General features: G+C 39.9%; 2 protein-coding genes across 2 annotated transcripts in view; one reads left to right on the top strand and one right to left on the bottom strand.

Annotated features, from left to right (window-relative positions):
• LOC148895777 (ankyrin repeat domain-containing protein 13C-like) overlaps positions 1-1,710 on the bottom strand; it is a 30,002-nt gene extending 28,292 nt beyond the window's left edge. Inside the window, exon 1 of the mRNA XM_089001209.1 lies at positions 1,081-1,710. Within this exon, the coding sequence (XP_088857335.1) occupies positions 1,081-1,459 (379 nt within the window). The 5' untranslated portion in view covers positions 1,460-1,710. The remainder of the gene's footprint in view (positions 1-1,080) is intronic.
• Positions 1,711-2,277: 567 nt separating this feature from the next.
• cth (cystathionase (cystathionine gamma-lyase)) lies at positions 2,278-21,056 on the top strand. The gene is made up of 12 exons (XM_089001218.1): positions 2,278-2,541; positions 5,678-5,759; positions 7,673-7,768; positions 7,850-7,959; positions 8,197-8,331; positions 8,430-8,487; positions 8,806-8,883; positions 10,502-10,654; positions 12,739-12,860; positions 13,894-13,946; positions 14,564-14,705; positions 20,636-21,056. Exons 1-12 carry the CDS (start codon positions 2,359-2,361, stop codon positions 20,669-20,671), a joined length of 1,248 nt encoding a protein of 415 aa, XP_088857344.1. The 5' UTR covers positions 2,278-2,358; the 3' UTR covers positions 20,672-21,056.
• The last annotated feature ends 71 nt before the right edge of the window (positions 21,057-21,127 follow it).

The raw sequence follows: 21,127 nt of genomic DNA, 5'->3' as shown, positions 1-21,127 counted from the left end.
AATTGTGAAAGTGATGTTACGAGTAGACTTTTTGCCGGTGCATTTTTAAGAGATATCAGTAGTAGCAACTTATTCTTGGCGTGTTTTGACAATCACGGACACATGTTTCAAAAGACAAGGATAGGTATGAAAAGCCTACATACACAACAACTACACATTTACTGATTTATTTAAATTTGTAATTTTAGTTAAAAGAGGGAAGACAAGCTAGCTAGCAGTCGGCTAGACTTTTATTTCAGTCAGGCCAAAAACATGCTATTGTGGAAACTCATCATCATCTGAAGAACCATATCTCTCAAGGCCTATTTGGGCGTGTTGCTGCTGAACTTCTTCTTTTCCTTTGGGCTTTTCCTTTCAAGGTGTCGCCAGAGCAATTCAGTGCCCTCCATCTTCAGAAGTTTGATCAGCATGTTTGTCTTGGCCAAGCCTGACACAACCCTCTGTATTAATCCGGGCTTGGGCCCTTCATGGCTACAGAACAAGCAACTCGCTCAATAAAAGGCTCCCAAACACAAAATGGTCATCGTTGCTGCTGAACAATGCGGCCTAATCCTTTCAGGATAATTGTTAGAAGTATTTCCGTAGGCATTACCAACATTAATTGTGCATATATCACGCACATGTGACGTCTCGACTCAGGTGATCTGGTCACATTAGGTAAGTATAACAGGGCACGGTACATTTTATTTATGGATGGATGGGTGCATTTATTTTAGTTTTTAAATGTGCATGACAACTAACCGCATTACAAAAAAATAACAAAGCACAGCCTTCCTTAAGTAACATTGTCAACTATACAGTATACATTCTTCAACATATTAGACACGACGAAAATGAGGCATGATGATTCTTAGCTAGTTTTAAGCCATGTTGCTAATCTAGCATATGGTGCTTGTGAACTCTCTTCGCTTTTTCCAATGTGTGTGACATTGTAAATTACATTGTGTTCCATTGTAAACAATTGTTTGCTTTATAGTATAGCGTTGGCTAAAAAGTAAGCTTGCCGAGACTTAAACAGTTTAGCAAAATGTGTCTTGGGACGTTCCCTTCATTCTGGTTGTGTCGCGCAGCTATACTCACCATGGATGTCTTTCTGAGATATGTTTTGAGTTCGTATAAGCGATGACAGGCGCCGCACATCTCCTTTGAACACGCATTCGTGGACAGGAAAGTCTTGTCCACTTCGGACAGTTGGGTTTTTGTTGTGGTCGTCAACGACATCGGCGAATGACAGCGTGCTGTTGGCATTTACGTACTGGTTCTGCTTCTGCTGTTGCTGCTGCTGAGTGGAGGTTGACTTGACCAACTTGTGGTTGAAGATTCGACTCGCCCTGCTCTTGTTATTCGTCTTGGAGGTAGTAAACGTCCCGATAGCTGCCTCTTCGTCATGCTGCAGCAAGCCATCGTCTTGGCTAGGTCTGTGATCCTTCCGCAGCGATCGGATCTTCTCTCCGGTCATGTTTTCAATACGCTGACGCGAGGGAAGCAGGGGGTGACGAGGACCCTCCAGGCCAACTGATGCAATTCGCCAGCTGGAAGTCTTCAAGCAACCAGTGTGAAGAAAAAACCCGAAAGACAATTGGGGGCTTCTTGACCAAAACAAATCACCACAGAGTCTCCTTTCATTGGTTAGTGTGTAAAACAACTGCGAGACTATTGTTATCCTCCCATCGCTTCGGTCAGCACAACATGAGCGTCTCTTGTTGACTTCGTTTGGTGTCTTCCGCCTTCAGTTATCGCGAGAGTTCACACCACAGGATACTAACGGTGACAATTATAACAATTAAAATAGAAAACTGCATTCACGATTTAAAACAAAATATAAATACATAAATAAATAATTACACAAAATTAGCAATTATGATTTTAATTTATCTAAATATTTTCGAAATTCTTTTCGGTCACCGAAGTCGTGGGTGGTGGAGCCTGTCTCAAGTCTCTGAGGGAACATAGTGCAGCTCCATTTTCGAATAAATTGTTCGAACAAAAAGCTCTGCTTCAACCACATTGAATGCATTACACACCTTGTTTCAACTTTTTTTTTGAAGGCGTTCAAAGAATTTGGATTGTTTATTGTCTTTTTACAAAATAAATGAAAAGGCATTTTATACTGATGTTGCGGGGTGAATAGCTGCCATTTAGCCCCATTACATTATAAATTACAGTATATTTTCAAACAACAGGAAATGTTACGCGCCAGTTTGACGTATCACGTGGTAAAGACGCCCCTGTGGTCGACCAATCGAGGCGAGGCAGAGCCGGTGTTCATACCAGGGATCTTCCCCCTCTTTAGCGGTGCAATTGTGCTGTCATTTCCAGTCCAGGGCTTTCTGGTCAAGTCAAGTGAACCACATCGCCATGGAGAGGCACATCGAGGGTGCCGGTAGCGACGGGTCTCCCGGGTTCGGCATGGCTTTCAAGTCGTTCGCAACCGATGCCATCCACGTCGGTCAAGAACCAGAGCAATGGAACTCTCGGGCCGTGGTTCCACTGATATCGCTCTCAACCACGTTTAAACAGAGCCAACCTGGCCAACACCACGTAAGTACAGCCACATTCATTCTGTGTGAATGACTCGTTTTAATTAAAAAAGTGAAAGTAGAAATTTGAATTTCCTCTTTTCTAATCAGGCCAGCGTTGCTTGTGTGGGGTTTGGGGTAGATTGCATCAGATTAATGAGTCTTCTTGAGTCTTTCTCGCGTTTTTTTCCATCTGTCTAATATAAAATTCATATTTCAGACAGTTCCGAAGAATGTGACGCCCGCGCTGCTTTCGTCTTGCTTGATTTTTTTTAAACTGTAAAGTCAGACCAAAAATAAAGAATAGATACAGAAGAAAGAGGAGACTTTTACTTCAGCTATTGCATCACATAATTCTTCCAACATGTCAATGTCTCTTTGAAGAAACAGTGGAGAAAATTTACATTTCACAGCAGCAGTTATGAAAGGAAGAGGACAGCAAAATAAGTAAATGAAAATAAACCAGTGCATACAACAAGTTAATCCATTTTCGAATCCACTTCTGCTGGTTTACTGACCTTTGACATTGTTTTGGTGATTCGGGTATGCATGACCCCACAACCGTGCCCCTGTTTTCGGCACACGTCCGATAGACAAAGTCAGAAAGCCCATTATACGGCTTGTGGGATGAAGGCTGACATCAGAATCATCTTTATTGCCAAGTATGTAGAACACACAAGGAATTAGTCTCCGGTAGAACACACTGCGCTAGTATCATCATAAAAAAAATCCAAAGAGGCACTACACAGTTCTATTTGGGTTACTGTTTAAAGGGTTAATGGCTTGGGAGAAGAAGCTGTTTAAATGTCTGCTGGATTTGGTGCGCATGGATCGGTAGCGCCTGCATGAGGGGAGTAGCTGGAAAAGGTGGTGGGGTGGCAGGGTGCGTAGGGTCCAGTAGGATTTTCCACGCACTTGTTTGGATTCTTGCAATGTGCAAGTCCTCGAGAGTGGGTAGGGCAGTACCAATGATTTTTTTCCGCCGTCCTAACTGTCCGTTGAATTCGGATTTTGTCCATTTTTGTGGCGGCCCCGAGCCAAACGGTGATGGAAGTACACAGGACATCTGTGGACTGTTGAGTATATTTAAATGTATTTATGTTTCGTAAACTAAATTGGCCCATCTGTTTTACTTATGCACACATGGTGCTGTTCACAAGAATTTTAACATGTTTCCTCCAAGGCAAACAGTAACTCGTATGACGTGACTTCACAGTTGTAATATGCACACGGGTACCCCACATTGAGATAAGACTAATTTGTACAGACGTCAGAATGAGCTGTAGTCCTGTTTTCAAACAGGAATCATTGGAACCTTGAAGGTCCACAAAAATAACTCCTGGAATTTATTGTGTTGTGTCAGTTAGCCACGAAATGCACATTAATATGTCAAATAAACTAAACACCCGCTTTAGGTGTGGGCCAATTAAAAGTTCAGACATGATCATAACATGTTGCATAAAACAGAAGGCTTTTCAGTCTTACTGAGTGGTGATGAATAAACCATGTTGATGAATTTGGCTAAGATAAGTTCGATTGACACTTGTGAATACAGTAAAGTCTCGTTATATCGATATCGGTTATATCGATAGTACTGCTTATTACAATACTATTTCTATGAACGCAAGGAGAAAATTTACATTTTTTTCCTACTCCCGAGAATATAGATATAACGAGACTTTACTGTATTTAAATACAACTTTCCCCAAAATAAGTAATCCCCATGACATTTAGGGGGGACTTGATAGTGTCAGGGTTTGCGAGGTGGCGATTGTTGTGGATCCCAAATAAGCAGGCAGGAAGGAGCAACAGGTTGTATTTGACAAATTGTATTAAAATAAAGTCACCAGGAACAAAATCTAAAACATCAAAGTAATCCGAACAGAAAAGTACAAAGTATCAAAGAAAACCTTGAGTAAAAATCTGCCTAGATGAAACAAACCTGACAGGGTGAAGCAAACACATTCTGTGCAATACAATATACTGCAGTAAAATGCAATGACCCGACCCCGAATGGTCGTGCTGGGAGTCCTTTTAACTGCCACGGATGAGGACGACCAACACCTGTGCAACTGAGGGCGGGGCCGTCAGTGCTATCCGTTGGTCGCCAACAAGAACGTGACAGTCTGCCACGGATTGGAACGACCAACACCTGTGCAGGTGCCGGCGGGGCCAACAGCACCACCCGTTGGTCACCAACCAAATCGTGACAGATAGCAAGACTTTGAAAAACAAAGTGATTCTTGCCCTGTCTTTTCTGGCAATTTTCATGCTCTGAGTGAATTTCATGCACCTTAACAGACAGTCGTGTAAATGAAATTGTTTGTCATGCATGATCATGCTAAAAATTTTAAACTGTGCCTCTAATAAGAGAGGAGGCAAGTTTCTTAGCGCTAACTATGAGCATCAAAGACGTCAAAGTATCCCATGGCTCGCTTCAAAGATTTGTTGCATGACATCAGCTGAGCAATGCTGTCTTGTGTGGTGATCCAAGCGAGGAAAAATTAGAGACAATGAGTGAGAGGAAAGAAAAAAACAGTCTCCTACTTATCTCATTTCATAGCAACAAGTCCTAACTTTGTTTTAGTTTGTTCGTTTTTATATGTCTGCACTGAATGCTACAGTTTATGGGCAGTATATTGTTGCACTTTGTTGCTTATGTTGTAACACGTTAACACGTGGACGTTTATGCAGGACATACCTGAGTTTTTTCACTGTTCTCCCCAATAAAATAAATACATAAATAAATAAAAAGTATTACTAGTACATGTATAATGTTTTAAAAAAATAAAAAAGTAAAAATAACACTCCACACATGGTGCCATTTACTGACAAACAATGAAAATGCATTCAAACAAAGAATGTTGTGTCTGTTTTTTATTTAGAAGAGCGGCCCAACTTTGTTTCTCCAAGGCACGTCTTTCACCATTGAAGAAGAATAAGCTTTGTGACTGTTATTTGGAAAACTAATACAGGAAGTGATGCGGGTTCAATTGTATTAAAAGTGAAAGTGAAGGGATACATTGCTTTGAGGGTGCTTCAACAAACAGGAACATCTGCTTTATTCAACTTTGTCATTCGGCATGCATTGTTTGGAGTTGTTATAATACATGGCCATTCAAAAAAATCTTCTTCTTGTTCTTCTTATTATTATACAGGGCTATGAATACAGCCGCAGTGGAAACCCTACAAGAAACTGTCTTGAGAAGGCTGTGGCAGCGCTGGATGGGGCGAAGCACTGTAAGTGCAACAATGTGCACACATGTAGACTGAAGTGGAACATCCAAAGATGACCATAGTCCATCTCAATATGCTTTTTCATACTTGAGCTATCCATCTGTCCATTTTATATAGCAGTTGTCATCACTCCTGTTGTGCAAAGACCCAAAGTGGTGTGTTCGGCGAGAGGTGGGACAGGACACAGAGTATACTGAAAAACAACCATTTATACTCATATTTACCTGTCAAGTTAGTCTTCAATTAACCGAACCTGTCAAATGTGATGTAAAATCCGTGAATTTGAGAACTTTAAATAACAAAAACCTCTGTCAATAAATGTACAAAGTTTTGAATTTTACTAATACCGTTTTGATTTAGAAGAAATCGGTTGGCCTAGTATAAATATAAATGGTAAACAAAACATTTTAACAGAATATTTTAGGAAACCTATCGAGAAACCAAATTTGAATGAAGTTGGGATGCTATGATGGACGACTGGTTAGTGTGTTGACCTCACGGTGCAGAGATTGTGGCTTCCTTTGTCCTTCCTGTGTGGGGTTTGAATGCCTATGTGCGTTTTCTCTGTTAAGTCTGTTTTCCCCCCACGTTCAAAAAGCATCCATGATAGGCTGATTGAACACTCTAATAAATCTAAACCCCAGTTGTGAGTGTGAGCACAGATGGTTGTTTGTCTTTGTGTGCCCTGCGATTGGCTGACAACCAGTTCAGGGTGTGTTTTGCCCTCTGGCTGAAGACGGCTGGTTCAACGTTGGTGTTTTTGTCTGCCTTTAGAGAAATATACAGTTATACCTCAGTTTACTAACTTAATTGGTTCCCAAAAAGTGTGTGTAAGGCGAAAAGTTTGTCTGACAAACATTTATTTCCCATAAGGAGCCATTAAAAATGAGAACAATATGTTCCCAGGTGTTCCCAGGTCCGCCTTCGTCAGACACTCTGACGAAGGCGGAAGTAGTCGCCGAAACATGTCAGGTATTTGAACACCTACAATACACTGTCTGTAAGTAAGGAATCTGCTTAACATTAGTTATCAAGTAGACAGGATGAATTTAGTACAACGATTACACAAAATATACCTTATTTTATGTATAATAAATGTGCTATTGTATTGTAATTAAAGAAATAAACTGTATTGTATAATAAAGTCGTTTTATTTACCTTTGTGATGGTCATTGATGTAGTTGCCTCCTGATGATATCCAAGTGAAGTTGCCGGGCTTTCTTTTTCTTTAATACCCTCACTCACACTGTCCCCTGCTAGCTGCTTTTCGTTTATCCAAATCAACATAAGTTTTTCAACCTCTTCTATAGCCTGAGACCGTTGCTTAGACAACGGCCACAGAAACACCCTTAGCAACACGTAGCAATGGTCGACTTAGCGTAGTAGTACTGGGACGTTAAGTCACACAAACTCACACCTCGTTCGTGTTTTTCGATTATCTCCTGCTCGATCGTAATTTTCCTTGATGTCTTCTTAGGCTTAACAGCCTGTGGTGGGGTCTTTTTCGGTCCCATAATAGCAAAAGTACTCCACTCGATAAGAACCCACATCTGCAAGAAAGGTGGTGACGAAAACTAGACCGCCAGCCACTGTGGAGCTGTTCGACCGTGTGGTTTGGTGTTTATCTGCTGAAAAGTAGTCCGCCAGCCACCATGGCGCTGTGTGGTTTGGTTCGTCTGCCAAAAACTAGTTTGTATGCCAAGATTATATTCTCGCAAATTTAATGCTCATGAGGCGAAAAGTTTGTGAGCTAAAGCATTCGTAAGCGGAGGTATCACTGTATTCCAAAAGTCTGATTTAACACAAACATGTACTATAGCAATAGAATTGTCAACTATACCATGAGGTGCCACTTCATTTGTATAGATATTTATGACTTCATTGATTGATTGATTTATTTTTATTTTTTTGTGTAGGCCTTGCCGTGGCTTCTGGGCTTGCTGCCACCCTGACCATCACTCACATGCTGAAGGCAGGGGATGGAATCGTCAGCATGGATGATGTTTATGGAGGTGAGTGCTCACTCAATACACACTCAAGAGTGGATTACATTTCCCAAGGTGGTTATCTTCTAAACTTTGAAAATTTAAAAGGTACAAACCGCTACTTCCAAAAAGTGGCTGCTGGACTTGGACTGCAGATCACATTAGTGGATTGTTCCAAACCAGAGCTACTGAAGGCGTCTCTCAAACCCAACACTAAAGTAAGTGCAACATGTTTGTTTTGCTCACCTTCCAACAAACATTTCACATTATGTTTACACAGATATTTAATTGAGCCTTTTTCTGGATGGGAGGGAAGGGGGTGTACAAATGTGTTACATATCTGTTTGTTTATTTTCTCTGTCATCGATTAATCTTTAGCTACACTATCAGAAGGCATGTTGTTTTTTTCAGCATATTTCTTACTGCTTGTTATGTTTTTGTTGCTGCTTGTGCAGATGGTGTGGATTGAGACGCCAACCAACCCCACTCTGAAAGTTGTCGACATTCGGGCTTGTTCCGACTTGGTGCACGATCACAACAAAGACATTGTGGTTGTTGTAGATAACACCTTCATGTCTGCCTACTTCCAGGTGTGACAATGACAAGTGCAATTGACCAAATTCAGGTTTAAAGTCAATGTGCAAAAATATCTCGATGATTTGTTCATATTTACTTTGTCTTCCCTCAGCGTCCTTTGGCTTTAGGGGCAGATATTTGCATGCAGTCAGCCACTAAATATATGAATGGTATGTCTGGTTTACCGACTTCTATTTTGTTTATTTTATTCATAAAAAGCGCCCGTTTTCATTCTGGGCCTATCTACAGAATCACACACATACACATACACTCGGCTTCAGGTAATCATGTGTCTGGCATGGTGAAGCAGCATTAGGCTCATATCACAATCTCATGATCTGGTTGGGAAGGAGCATCTTGTACAGTGCCCGCCATACTTAGTCATAGCATAAATGTCATTCACCCTACAAACATAACATCAAATATTTGCTGACACATGTAGATGTCCTTTGGGTTGAGGTCCATTTTGTCTTTTGTATAATCGGCAGGTCACAGTGACGTGGTTATGGGTCTTATGTCTGTCAACCGGGAGGACCTGTATGAACGACTAAAGTTTCTACAAAATGGTGAGTGAAAAGATCATGTAACCATGGTAGCCATGTGCTCAAAAACTGTGAGACGCTGAAATGCTCTACTATGAGGGGATAAATACAGAGGACACATTTTAACAAAATTATTGACACTCCGCTGCTAATGAATGAAAAACCTGCAGTGGTGCCAGGAATAACTTGAACCTGCAAACATAATAATGTATAAAATGGAACGAAAATTAACTAATGACAATTGGACATGGCTTTTAAATATTGGTTCAGTAGAATTATAAAAAAGAAACTCACCCAAAAATGTGTCGAAAAAAATGATTGTACCCATCAGAAATAAACAATTTGTCCAAACAGTGTGTCTCTTTTAAGTAATGGTGTAATTAAGTAATGGTCATTACTTAATTATTAAGTAATGGTTATTAAGTAATGGTAAAGGTGTCTTGAAAGTTGTAATCAGTCTGTTGGCCTATTTAAAGGGGAACAAGTTGTCACTGTGCTATTTGATGACGTGTACAACACTAAACATGCACCAGCGAAAGCGATGGATGCATATGCCTCAAGAGATTCGGAAAAGGAAATTGAAAACAAGCATGTTCAAGGCAAAGGCTTCATGTCCATCTCCAAACAGCTTCTCATGACTAGAGTTACATATACTATTCAGAAATTTAAGATCAACAAGACTGCAGCCAACGACCGTGAAGTGGCCACAGAAAGAAAATTGAAGAGAGGGACAATATAAACGGTAACCAAAGATCCTTGAGGAACTTCCAAAGAAATTAAAGGTGAACTCCAAGGTCAAGTTATATCAGTGTTAGAATGCAGCATTTGTTGTCATTTGAGCTAAATGAGATGGGGAAGGAAGACATCCGGGTTGAAAATAAAATGTAAAAATCGAGATTGGAATTGGCCAAACTGCTTTTTGACAAGCTGCAAAGCTTTTGGTAGAATGTCTAATGGACAATGAGACGAAACTAGACAATTTTTTGCTCGCCACATCAGCTCTGCATTCATTGATAGCATAGCAAGAAAATAAGAATGTTGCAACAATAACACATGGAGGGGATTCCTGTTCTGTGCTGGGGAAATCTCAATCAAATTGTTTGATTTCCTCAAAAGGTTGTGCACTAAAATATTAAGTTGAAAGTACTATTATTTTTGTCCTCGGCTTGATTAACATTTTTTTGTAATTCTGTAGAATTATAATGCAAAATGAATATATGCTTCTGATTGGTTAGTATTCATAATTAATTTCTATGTGGGTATTATGAAAGTTCGTTCTTCTGTTTTCAAGTATTGTATACAAATTACAACATAAAAATAAAATACGAAATACAGTGGACTTTGTTAAACATTTGTAGAAAAACCTTTGAAAAGGTGTCCTCGTCTACAACGGTCAAGGTCCAAAAGTTACAGTATGTCAAGATGGTGCTTGTAAAATCAAAATTAGTTGATGTTTTACTGTTAAACAGTATTTGATGGACCAGAGTGGTTTGAATGTGGCTGAATGGCCAGAAGACAACAGGAAACATCTCTATGGCCAATGAATCAAAGTCTCGGGATCAATATGTTTGAATGATGATTTTTTTATTTCGTAAATGGGTTTGTAAAAGTGTTTCCCTTCGTGTGTACTTCTTCATTTTAGCTCTGGGGTGTGTGCCTTCCCCTTTTGACTGCTACCTTGTCAACCGCGGGCTGAAGACTTTGCATCTGCGCATGGAGCGTCACTTTAAGAACGGCCTGGCTGCAGCCAAGTTTCTAGAGGCTGATTCTCGAGTGGAGCGTGTCATCTACCCAGGTCGAGTGTGATAATCATGCAACTGACTCGGAATAGTACATGATGTCATAAGGCCGACTCTGGCTCAATTGGTTGTCCAGTGATCAAAGGGTTTTAGGTTTGTATCCTTGCTCCATCTTTCCACTGATGGAGTGTCCTATGGCAAGACACTAAACTGTACTTTGCTCCCAATACGTCTGTGTAAGCTCTCAGTCGTACAGGAGTGGTCCATCGATGAGAAGGTTTCTTCAGCCGTCATCTGTACAAAAGTGAAGGTTTCGGACGTTTCGCCTCCTATCCAAGAGGCTTCGTCAGCGAACTAAAGTCTGACTGGTCGTATCGGCCCCATTTATATATCCCTAATGTCCAGACCTGGTGGCGCCGGACACAGCTATGATAGGTCCCTACTCTCAGGTTGGGGGGGGCGCGGGACCCCCCCCCTGTGGCGCCACTGATTGTTCCTACATTCCTGACTAACGATTGGCCTATTACCCCCACTGCCCCCGGTATCACCTCATCAGCATAACGACCCTCATCAGCATTGCGAAAGTTGCCTAACCTGTTTTGCCTGAGCAGGCTATTGTATGAACGATCCAAATTGAACCTCACACCACCAGACCGGTTTAATGAAGGATTTTGTTATTTTATAAGAATCGCCTCTTTTACCCCCCTTTCAAACCATCTATGTTCTTTCGCTAAGATTTTAACCTCATTGTCGTCAAATGAGTGGTTAGTAGCTTTTAGGTGCAAATGTACTGCCGATTGAGGCCCACTAGTATTATCCCTGCGATGTTGATAAAGTCTTTTTTTGAGAATTTGTTGAGTCTCCCCAATGTACTGCTCTTTACAATTTTCATTCTTACAATGTATGGGATAAACTACATTACTTTGTTTTTCATTTGGTAGCCTATCTTTTGGATGCACTAATTTTTGCCTTAACGTGTTTAGCGGTTTGAAATAAGTAGGAATTTTATGTTGCCAAAGGACTCTTTGTAATTTTTCAGAAACTCCTGCAATGTACGGTACTGCTACTCCTCTCCTTTTAGAATCTTGAGAATTATTGGTTTCGTTCGCTATTCTTTCTTTCTGACATTTGTTGAATGACCACTGAGGGTACCCACAGTTAGTGAGTGCTCTCCTGATATGTTTTGACTCCTTTTCTCTACCTTCAGTGCTAGTTGGTATTAGTTTAGCCCTATGCTGGAGGGTTCTGATAACCCCTAGTTTATGTTGTAAAGGGTGGTTTGAGTCAAAAAGTAAGTATGGGGCCCCGATACGACCAGTCAGACTTTAGTTCGCTGACGAAGCCTCTTGGATAGGAGGCGAAACGTCCGAAACCTTCACTTTTGTACAGATGACGGTTGAAGAAACCTTCTCATCGTTTGCTCCCAATAGGCCATGTAGCGCCTTGTATAAAAGTAGCCGAACATTTGGGTACAAATGTGTGCATGAATGAGTGTTTGGGAGTTTTTGCTCTATATAAGTTCCGGAAATGTACCAGTACTCTATTCCCTTCGGTGCATTAAGAACATCCATCCATCCAATATTTAATATTCTGCAGAGCTTGTCTTTATTTGTGGGATTTAGACCCTATCCTAATTAACCTAAAAGGCATATACTTTATGGTAGTAAGTTAGAGTAATTGACATAAAAAATAAAATAAAACATAATCACGAGGAGATAATTCAAACTTGTATCCATAACACTCATTGTTTTAATGCCCATCTTCACACATTTTTACAAACTAGCACTATTTCCACGATGCCCATAATGTAAATATTTTCTGGAATGAGCCTCTGCATTTATGAAACACATGAATTATGTTATGAATTACACATGTATTAGTTAAATTCTTATAAAAAACGTATTGACCCTCCGTATCTTCACTTAATTGACTCATAGTTATTATTAGGAAACAGGAGTAAAATGCTGCATGACATTTAAGAGGCTTGTTAAACTAATCTTGTATCTACACTGTCAAATTATGTTCTTAATAGCTTGGGTTGCCAAGATGCCTGTTTTCGCAAATGACAGTACTCCTCCGCATGTGCTCATGACACTGATGTGTACTTTATTGACAGTTTCTCTTCACTCTGTTGTGACAGGTCTGCCCTCTCACCCACAGTATGATGTGGTGAAAAGGCAATGCACAGGATGTTCTGGAATGATTGCCTTCTACATTAAAGGAAACCTCCAACATGCCAACACATTCCTCGCTAGTCTCAAAGTAATTACCCACTGCATTTTCCTTGAGCCATTTAAACCGTCGCTAGGCGAACATAGAATGAGCTTGTTAGTTACCCATGACTGCTTCATTTGCAGCCCTTTATGTTGTACAATATTCGTAGTGTCATGTTCACTTCAAACCACGGATATTATTTAATTTGGGGTCTTTAAAGGACAACCGACGTCTCCGGACAAGTTGTGTCCATCATTTGTAAAATGGCTTCCAATGACTTCTACTGGGCGTATTTTAATAAGATTCAACCACATATAGCTATATTTTACGTTTTAAGACTCGCGCTGAACATTCAGGAAGTCTTGTTTTTGAGTTGGTGACGAGTCCATACGTGACGTCAGAAAAGGACCGCCTCCTCACGTAAAAAAGACGTCTTTCCATGTCGCGTCTTTCCATCACGTCAATGTATTTTGCTGTACTGTTTTTTTTTTAAACCATGTCTTACACCCAAAAGCCGCCAGCAGAGGGAGGCAAACTCCATGCTAAGATAGTATCAGCCTGTGGAAACGAGCTGATTCATTCCTCACCGGAGCTGGTCGCCATTTTTCTGCCTCTTCTTGGGTGAGACATTCCCACACGACCGTTTGCCTCAAAATGGAAAAAATAAATTCTTTAATCGATTGCAAACATTTATGCTTTGCTCATCAGGACTATTTGAATCATATTCATAACTGGATGTGTAACAAGAAAGCATATTCTCCAAATCTGAAGCCATTGTTTTGATTCACAAGCAATGGAAGACGTCTTGGCGTGACGTCACGTAAGGGGGCGGGACTTTCTGAAAATGCCCAATTCGCGGCTCAATTTTTTGCAGATTTTGGACACTTTAAGTCATTTTTATTGGTGTTTTGCATTTGACTAAAATATCATACTGCATGTTTTGGGTATTTTAGATGCTATAAAACGTTTTTCTGGTGTCAGTTAAAAAACAAAAAAGTGACGTCGGTTGTCCTTTAAAGGGGCTCAGAGCTGATACAATGGCCATGCACTACTGTGATCCATTGTCTTCTTTTTTCTTCAGTTGTTTGTGGTGGCCGAGAGTCTTGGTGGTTATGAAAGTTTAGCAGAACATCCGTAAGTATTACATATTATTTACTATTGTGAACACAATCTTTGGTCAGGGCTTTTTTGCATGTTCTTACTGTGCTTACTACATTACTGTACTGTACGTGTGTCAACGGAGGGACAATGAAGCAATAGAAAAGTGGGGGAAGTGTCAAGTGTTTGAAACGCAAAAGCTGTAATGTCAGGCTTTATGCCACAAGAGGGAGGCTTAAGATTAAGAAAATATGTTTTAGTGAGCTGATATTTTTTCATACTTAACGCTTGAATTGAAAGCACATACACCTAATTGACTTCTATTCACGTTGTTTATTTTGTTATTTTTCTTCCCGTTGCTTTAGTTGACTTTTATTCCTAATGATTATCAAATAATCGTTTCACACACTTTTTATTAGTCCTGAATAGTTATTGACTCCGGAGAAAGTGACAAACCCCCTTTTGTTGGCTGACACACACACACACACACACACACACACACACACACACACACACACACACACACACACACACACACACACACACACACACACACACACACACACACACACACACACACACACACACACACACACAAATGTATTGAAGCAAGTGACTCACCCCAAACTGTCGCCATCTTTTTTCCAATGCAGGGCAATTATGACTCATGCGTCGGTGCCTGAGAATGAAAGGAACATTTTGGGCATTAGTGACACTCTAATCCGGCTCTCTGTGGGACTTGAGGATGAGGCGGACATCATTGAAGATCTGAATCAAGCACTTGCTGCTGCTTCTGTAAGTTTCAAAAAGGCAATAGCAAGTACATGTATTAGTATTTCATCAATCCCCAATCTGTGGATCCAAACCCAAAGTTGAAATGTACGCAAAAATTATTTCAGAACGATGAATGGTTTTGCCATCCAATGTTTTTTCTTTCTTTTCTAATAAGACCCTCTGATTTCTGCCCACTAATTTGTTTATTCTTTTAAAGGACAACCGACACCGCCGGACAAGTTGCGTCCATAATTTGTAAAATCACTTCAAATGACTTCTACTGAGCGCATTTTACAAAGATTCTACCGCATATACAGTAAAGTCTCGTTATATCGATATTCTTGGGAGTCCGAAAAATATCGATATAACCGGGACTATCGATATATCCGACCCTGTGCGCATGTAATTTTCTCCTTGCGGTCATAGAAATAGTATCGTAATAAGCGGTACTATCGATATAACGAGACTTTACTGTAGCTATATTTTATGTTTTAAGACTGAATATTCAGGAAGTCTTGTTTTCGAGTTGATGACGATGCCTGACGTGACGTCACATACAGAACGCCCCTGAACGACAAAGCGACACCCAATGCATTGTGGGCACTTTTTTTCGAATGATCGCGACCGCGTTGATTGCGAAATTACAAGGAAAACTACATAAATAATGCGACAGTGAGTCGTGTGTCACACCAAGACTACCAATTGCGGTAAAACGCATAAAGAAGGTGTTAAGTTGACACAAATTCTAGGCAGACAAATCAGCCCATTTGCAACGGATCTTGCATTTTCTGGGACTCTACATTGAGTCCAGACGGCTCTAATTGATACGAAAGGAATACTTTAATCGATTGCAAACATGTATGCTTTCCTCTTCAGAACTATTTGAATCATATTCAGAACTGGATGAGTAACAAGAAAGCATCTTCTCCGAATCTAAACTCTCTGAAGCCATTGTTTAGATTCTCGAGCAGGGCAGTTTGTGACAGTGTATCCTGGCGTGATGTCACGAACAAGGGGGCGGGACTTTCTGAAAATCAGTTTTCGAGCTCATTTTGTGGCAGTTTTGGGACACTTTAAGTCATGTTTATTGGTGTTTTGCATTTGACTAAAAATATCAGCTTGCGTGTTATGGGTATTTTTGATGCTATAAAACGTTTTTCTGATGTCAGTTAGGAAACAAAAAAATGGTGTCGGTTGTCCTTTAAGGCTGTCTATGCCAGAGGATAAAATACTTTGCCCCATAACGGTTAACTTTGAGGATAAATAGTGAATTAGAATTGCTTTGTAAAAGTCACATTGTAGAGGGCTGTGAAAATGTGTGGAGACATTCTGTAAAGTTATGCGGTGTGATTATGTGAAGGCCACACTGTACCGTCTTATTGTCTAATGTAATGAATGTTTTACTGCCATTTATTTCTCCCCGACAGCAAAGTAGTGTGCAGCTGGTGCCACAGTACAGATCAATGGAATTACTTAGTCGTTTTTTTTTCACAATTATGTCACATTTGCATAATTATCTGTTAGCGGGCAGAATTTATGGGGCCCATTAAAATTAGCGTGCATATGCCAAGAGGCCTTTGCTGCATCACACAGCAGAAAAAAGGAACCGGAAGATTTGACAGAAACAATGTGGCTTTAAAAATAAATCATTCGACATTTCACTTTTTTTTTTTTTTTTAGAACAGTTAGAAAAGAGAGAACACAGTCACATCTAGCATTATCTGGTCAAGACATCAAAACAAAACATAGGTCACATAACCATCTCAATAAAACGTTTTACACTTCTTGCAATTCTGCTGACGCAATGTCATGTTCACTGTGCCATATAAGAAAGCAAAGTAAACAAATAATGAAAAAAAGATGCAAATAATAGTAATCGTCACTTTCTTTTGACCTTGTCCTGCGAAGAAGAAAAACAACATTAGTTGAAACTGAATCATAAGTCAAGAGACTTATGATTCTGTTCCAACTAATGTTTTTCTTTTCAGTTCGCTCAGCTTTAGATAAAGTTGTTCAATGTCAGTGAACACTCGGTCTCTGGGGTCCACATAAAGTGCACAATATGAAAGAAAAATAAATTCACTTCCACATCATTACTGATGCCATTTTCACATAAGTTTCAATGGCCAGTGAGAGAACACCAGACTTTTAATTTCTTGATAACTGAGATAAAACATTGTCCAGGCGCAAACCTTTCCTTGATCTGCATTATGTTTTCAATTTGGCTTCTGGCAACATCTAGAAACCAGGTTTCTTAGAAATTAAAAGTAAGCATTGTTTCAAGAGAAGCACTATTACAATGTTATCCTTCATGCATTAATCTCAAATTGTGCACTTGCACCTCTGAAGCGCTTACTGCACCCAAACCCAAAAGGCAAACATTAGTATAAGAACTGCACTTCAAAAGTAATAATTAGGGACACATTTTCACTGTTTAGGGAAAAAAACGTCTGTTTTAGCATTTTGCTTTTATATTCACTTAATCTATTCAAGTCGTCACCACGTTTTTCAAAATGAAGGCTTGAAGAAAAATGTCATTGTTTCTATTTTGGATTCTCTGATTTACCCGTGCACCCATTTACTGCCATTTACCACCATTATACAAAACGAAGATGTCTTTGTGCACAATAGACAGTTATCTCAACTTTCTTTTTTTCCAGTTACTACTCAGAAAAGCCTTCAAAAAACACTGTCCTACTTTGTATTCACAAAAGCCATTTGTAGATGCACAGGCCATTTGTAGTACTCAAGATGCCCTCGTCTTGTATTTTTTTTTTGCTGCAGAAAGACATCAAAGTCTTTGCAAGGCCAGCCGATGGCCCATCAACAAACGTCTTCCCAGAATAATCCTCTTCTCAGGTTCTGTGCACACTTTGTTCTCTCTCTCTCTCTCTCTCTCTCTCTCTCTCTCTCTCTCTCTCTCTCTCTCTCTCTCTCTCTCTCTCTCTCTCTCTCTCTCTCTCTCTCTCTCTATCTCTCTGTCGCTCTCTCTGTCGGGCTCTCTCTCCGCAGTGTTGTGCACCATTGCTGTCTGCATCACATCTCACCTTTTGTTTTTTTGTTTCGATTTGATACAGTGGACCCTCAAACCTTCCGGCATAATCACTTTCTGGACATGTGTCATCTCTTACATTAAAAAATGTAAATTAAAAATAATATCTTCCAGGTCCAAATAGTCAGTTAATAGTCCAGTCAGTCTTGTAAAACATTGAAGTTTTCAATAAGTTAATCAGCCATTAGGTTTACGGGTGTGCTGAATCCTATCTCAGCTGTCTTCGGGCAGTAGGTGTAGGTCACTCTGAACTAACAACCATCCACACCTAGAGTAGCCGCAGAAAACTCACACAGGCACAAGGGTAACATGGAGACTTAACACAGGTAGGTTGGAACAAGACAGTGTGTCCCTTCTCAGACACTGAGTGTGAAAACCTACCCTGCCTTCAAATGTAATCTCCTTTTTATGTTTAACATATACCTACACGTCTTAATTCTCCACTGTGAGACTAATAAAGGCATATCCAATCCAATCCAATCCAATTCCACCATTGGCTAGAATGTATTCCAACAAGTCTGGCAAGAATGTCCATGCCGCAAGAGGAGGCACTAACTGCCAGGTAGCTCACATGCTAACAAACATCCGAAGCAGCAGCAAAGTTTGTCCAATGCATGACCTCTTTGCCCTGTATAGTTTGGGTGATTGGCTCCACATTACAGACATTTCAGTAAACCTTAAAGGACAACCGACACCATTTTTTTTGTTTCCTAACTGACATCAGAAAAAACGTTTTATAGCATCTAAAACCCAAAACACGCAGGCTGATATTTATAGTCAAATGCAAAACACCAATAAAAATGAGTTATTGTGTCCCAAAACTACTTCAAATGAGTTTCAGAAGGTCCCGCCCCCTAATTTGTGACGTCGCGTCAGGACGTCTTGCCTTGCTCTAGAATCAAAACAATGGCTTCAGCTTTGGAGAAGATGCTTTCTTGTTACTCATCCAGTTATGAATATGATTCAAATAGTTCTGAAGAGGAAAGCATAAATGTTTGCAATTGATTAAGGAAGTCCTCTCATATCAATTTGAGCCATCAGGACTCCAATGTAGCGTCCCAGAAAATGCACAAGGTGGTGCCCAAGCTCCGTTGGAAACGGGCTGATTTGTCTGCTGGGAATTTGTGTCAACTAGTATCAAATAGCAACACACAATGATTCATGATTGCATAATTTATGTGTTTTCCTTCTAATTTCACCATCAACACGAAGTTTTCAGACCAAATAAAGTACCCAAAATGTATTGTGTGTCGCTTTCTCGGTCAGGGGCGTTCCAGACGTGACGTCACGTCAGGCATCGTCATCAACTCGAAAACATGACTTCCTGAATATTCAGTGCGAGTCTTAAAACGTAAAATATAGCTATATGCCATGGAATCTGTGTAAAATATGCTCAGTAGAAGTCATTTGAAGTGATTTTACAAATTATAGACACAATTTGTCCGGAGGCGTCGGTTGTCCTTTAAATGTCTTTTAAACACAGCCTATGGTTAACCTGACAGACATTTGGACACATATTTCTTGCTAGTTTTGATGGAAAATGGCAATAATTTGTCCTGCAGCATACAGTAGCTAAAACAATGCAAAGTGAATCAGACTTGAGAATGTCAGCAAGATGTGGGAATTGTAGCATCCAGGAAATATTTTTGGGTTGCAGACAAGAGATAGCTAACAAATGATACAGTAATGTAATAAAAGTGCCATATTCTTATTTCATCGGGTTGGACCAATTCATGACTGAATGCCCACGTGCGTCCCCCCTTTAGCTACGCCTCAAAGATCTCTGACGTACTGAAGGAGTTTAACACAATATTCCCACAGTTGAGGGCATACTTCTCAGGATGTGCATGTTTTCAGCAATTATCTAAAAATACATAAATGAAGAATAAATGAATAAATCTAAAAAAATAAACACATTTCAGAAAGCACTTTCATTTTTATTTTATTTTTGTTGTAGAACAAAGAAAACTTAAGAAATATGTTTTGGTGAGGAAGAGGGCGGGGCTCATTTAGAAATAGTACAAAATTATTGAATAAAGTTGAAACGTGACCTTTATTAATCATTCTGGGTTTTGCTGAGATCTTGCATGATACCCTGAAATATTTGATCGGTGTTTCTGGTATGTACTGATGGGGATTTCAATTTTGATGTTCCACTGTACTCTATATTATAATCATCTTCAATCCCAAACCATTTATTTAGCGATAATGTAACACCCCTCATACCCCTCCTCCCTATTTATTGCATGTTTTCTTAGATGTCATTTCACACTTGGTAATAGATTTTAGCACATGGTTTTAATTGTCTTTGAGTGAACCGATGTTGCGATGCTCTTATCATCATTTGCCACTCACTACCACGCTGCCAGGAAGGAAAGTGCATTTCCAGAAATTGCCCTGCTGACGCGCTCATGCAGCAGACCTCTATGTCATACTCAACACTCAAATGGTATCTGCTGAGTTCTCCCGAGGACATTTGGAAGCAAATGGGAATTGGATTGGCACATGTCTGTGGTAGTGTGAGAATCCACCTGTGATGAGCGAGGCATTAAATTGAACCAGATGATGGCGCCGACTGAAGTCGAGCATCCTCATTCTACTTTTATGTCTCAAACTTGGCTGTTGGTTTCTGATTTGGCGCAGATGCCATCCATAATATAACTCTGAGTGGTCGTCTTTTAATCTGCATGTTATTCACAAAGCGCTGTGACTCCAATCACTCCCACCCCTTCGCGCTTTACTCAGCAAGCAAAGGATATCAAGGCTCATTCTTTTTTTTCTTTTTTTGTGAGAAAACATCATCTTATTGGCAGAATCTTATTCAAACAATATGCATGTTGCTTTGTGGATGAGTATTAATGAGTGTTGACTTCCTTCCATTTCTATTTTGTTTCTGCAGGGCCTTGTTCTTCGGATGAAAGGGCTTAATGATTGAGAGGGCTTAAATGCAGGTGACTGACACATACCACCACGGTTGTCTCAGTTGAACGCACAAACAAAAAATTTCACGTATTATTCAATAAAAGACATGTTGTGATTTCTTTTTTTCTTTTGATATAGCTTTTGTGGGAACATGGCAAGATGTTTACTTGTTTTTCTTTTTTTGTGTTTGTTTTACTTACACAAACTTACACTATCAAGAGTGAAGAGTTTGTTCAACACAATATTCTTGCATCATTACAGACCAAAGCATTTATTTTATTTCTCCACTCTGAATGTATCACTGAGCGCGGTCATGCAATAACTCCAACTTTTCTTCTTTCCTGTCAGTCCTTTGATGACAGAATCTTACTTATTATAAAACATGTCTATACCAAGAACAGTTTTCTGGATATTCATTTAGAAGTGCGTGTGCGTGTATGTGTATCTGTATGTGTATGTGTATGTGTGC

This window comes from Hippocampus bargibanti, linkage group LG07 (genome assembly GCF_051943395.1).
Source record: "Hippocampus bargibanti isolate YZ-2025 linkage group LG07, ASM5194339v1, whole genome shotgun sequence".
Lineage (NCBI taxonomy): Eukaryota > Metazoa > Chordata > Actinopteri > Syngnathiformes > Syngnathidae > Hippocampus > Hippocampus bargibanti.
The sequence above is the reverse complement of the archived record's forward strand: the minus strand, read 5'-3'. Positions and strand labels throughout refer to the sequence as shown.

Excerpts from the sequence above, each read along its gene's own strand:
- cth (XM_089001218.1), top strand. The coding sequence starts at position 2,359 with ATGGAGAGGCACATCGAGGGTGCCGGTAGCGACGGGTCTCCCGGGTTC. Across the intron at positions 7,960-8,196 it reads CTCTCAAACCCAACACTAAA|ATGGTGTGGATTGAGACGCC; the intron begins GTAAGTGCAACA and ends CTGCTTGTGCAG. Across the intron at positions 8,332-8,429 it reads TCATGTCTGCCTACTTCCAG|CGTCCTTTGGCTTTAGGGGC; the intron begins GTGTGACAATGA and ends GTCTTCCCTCAG.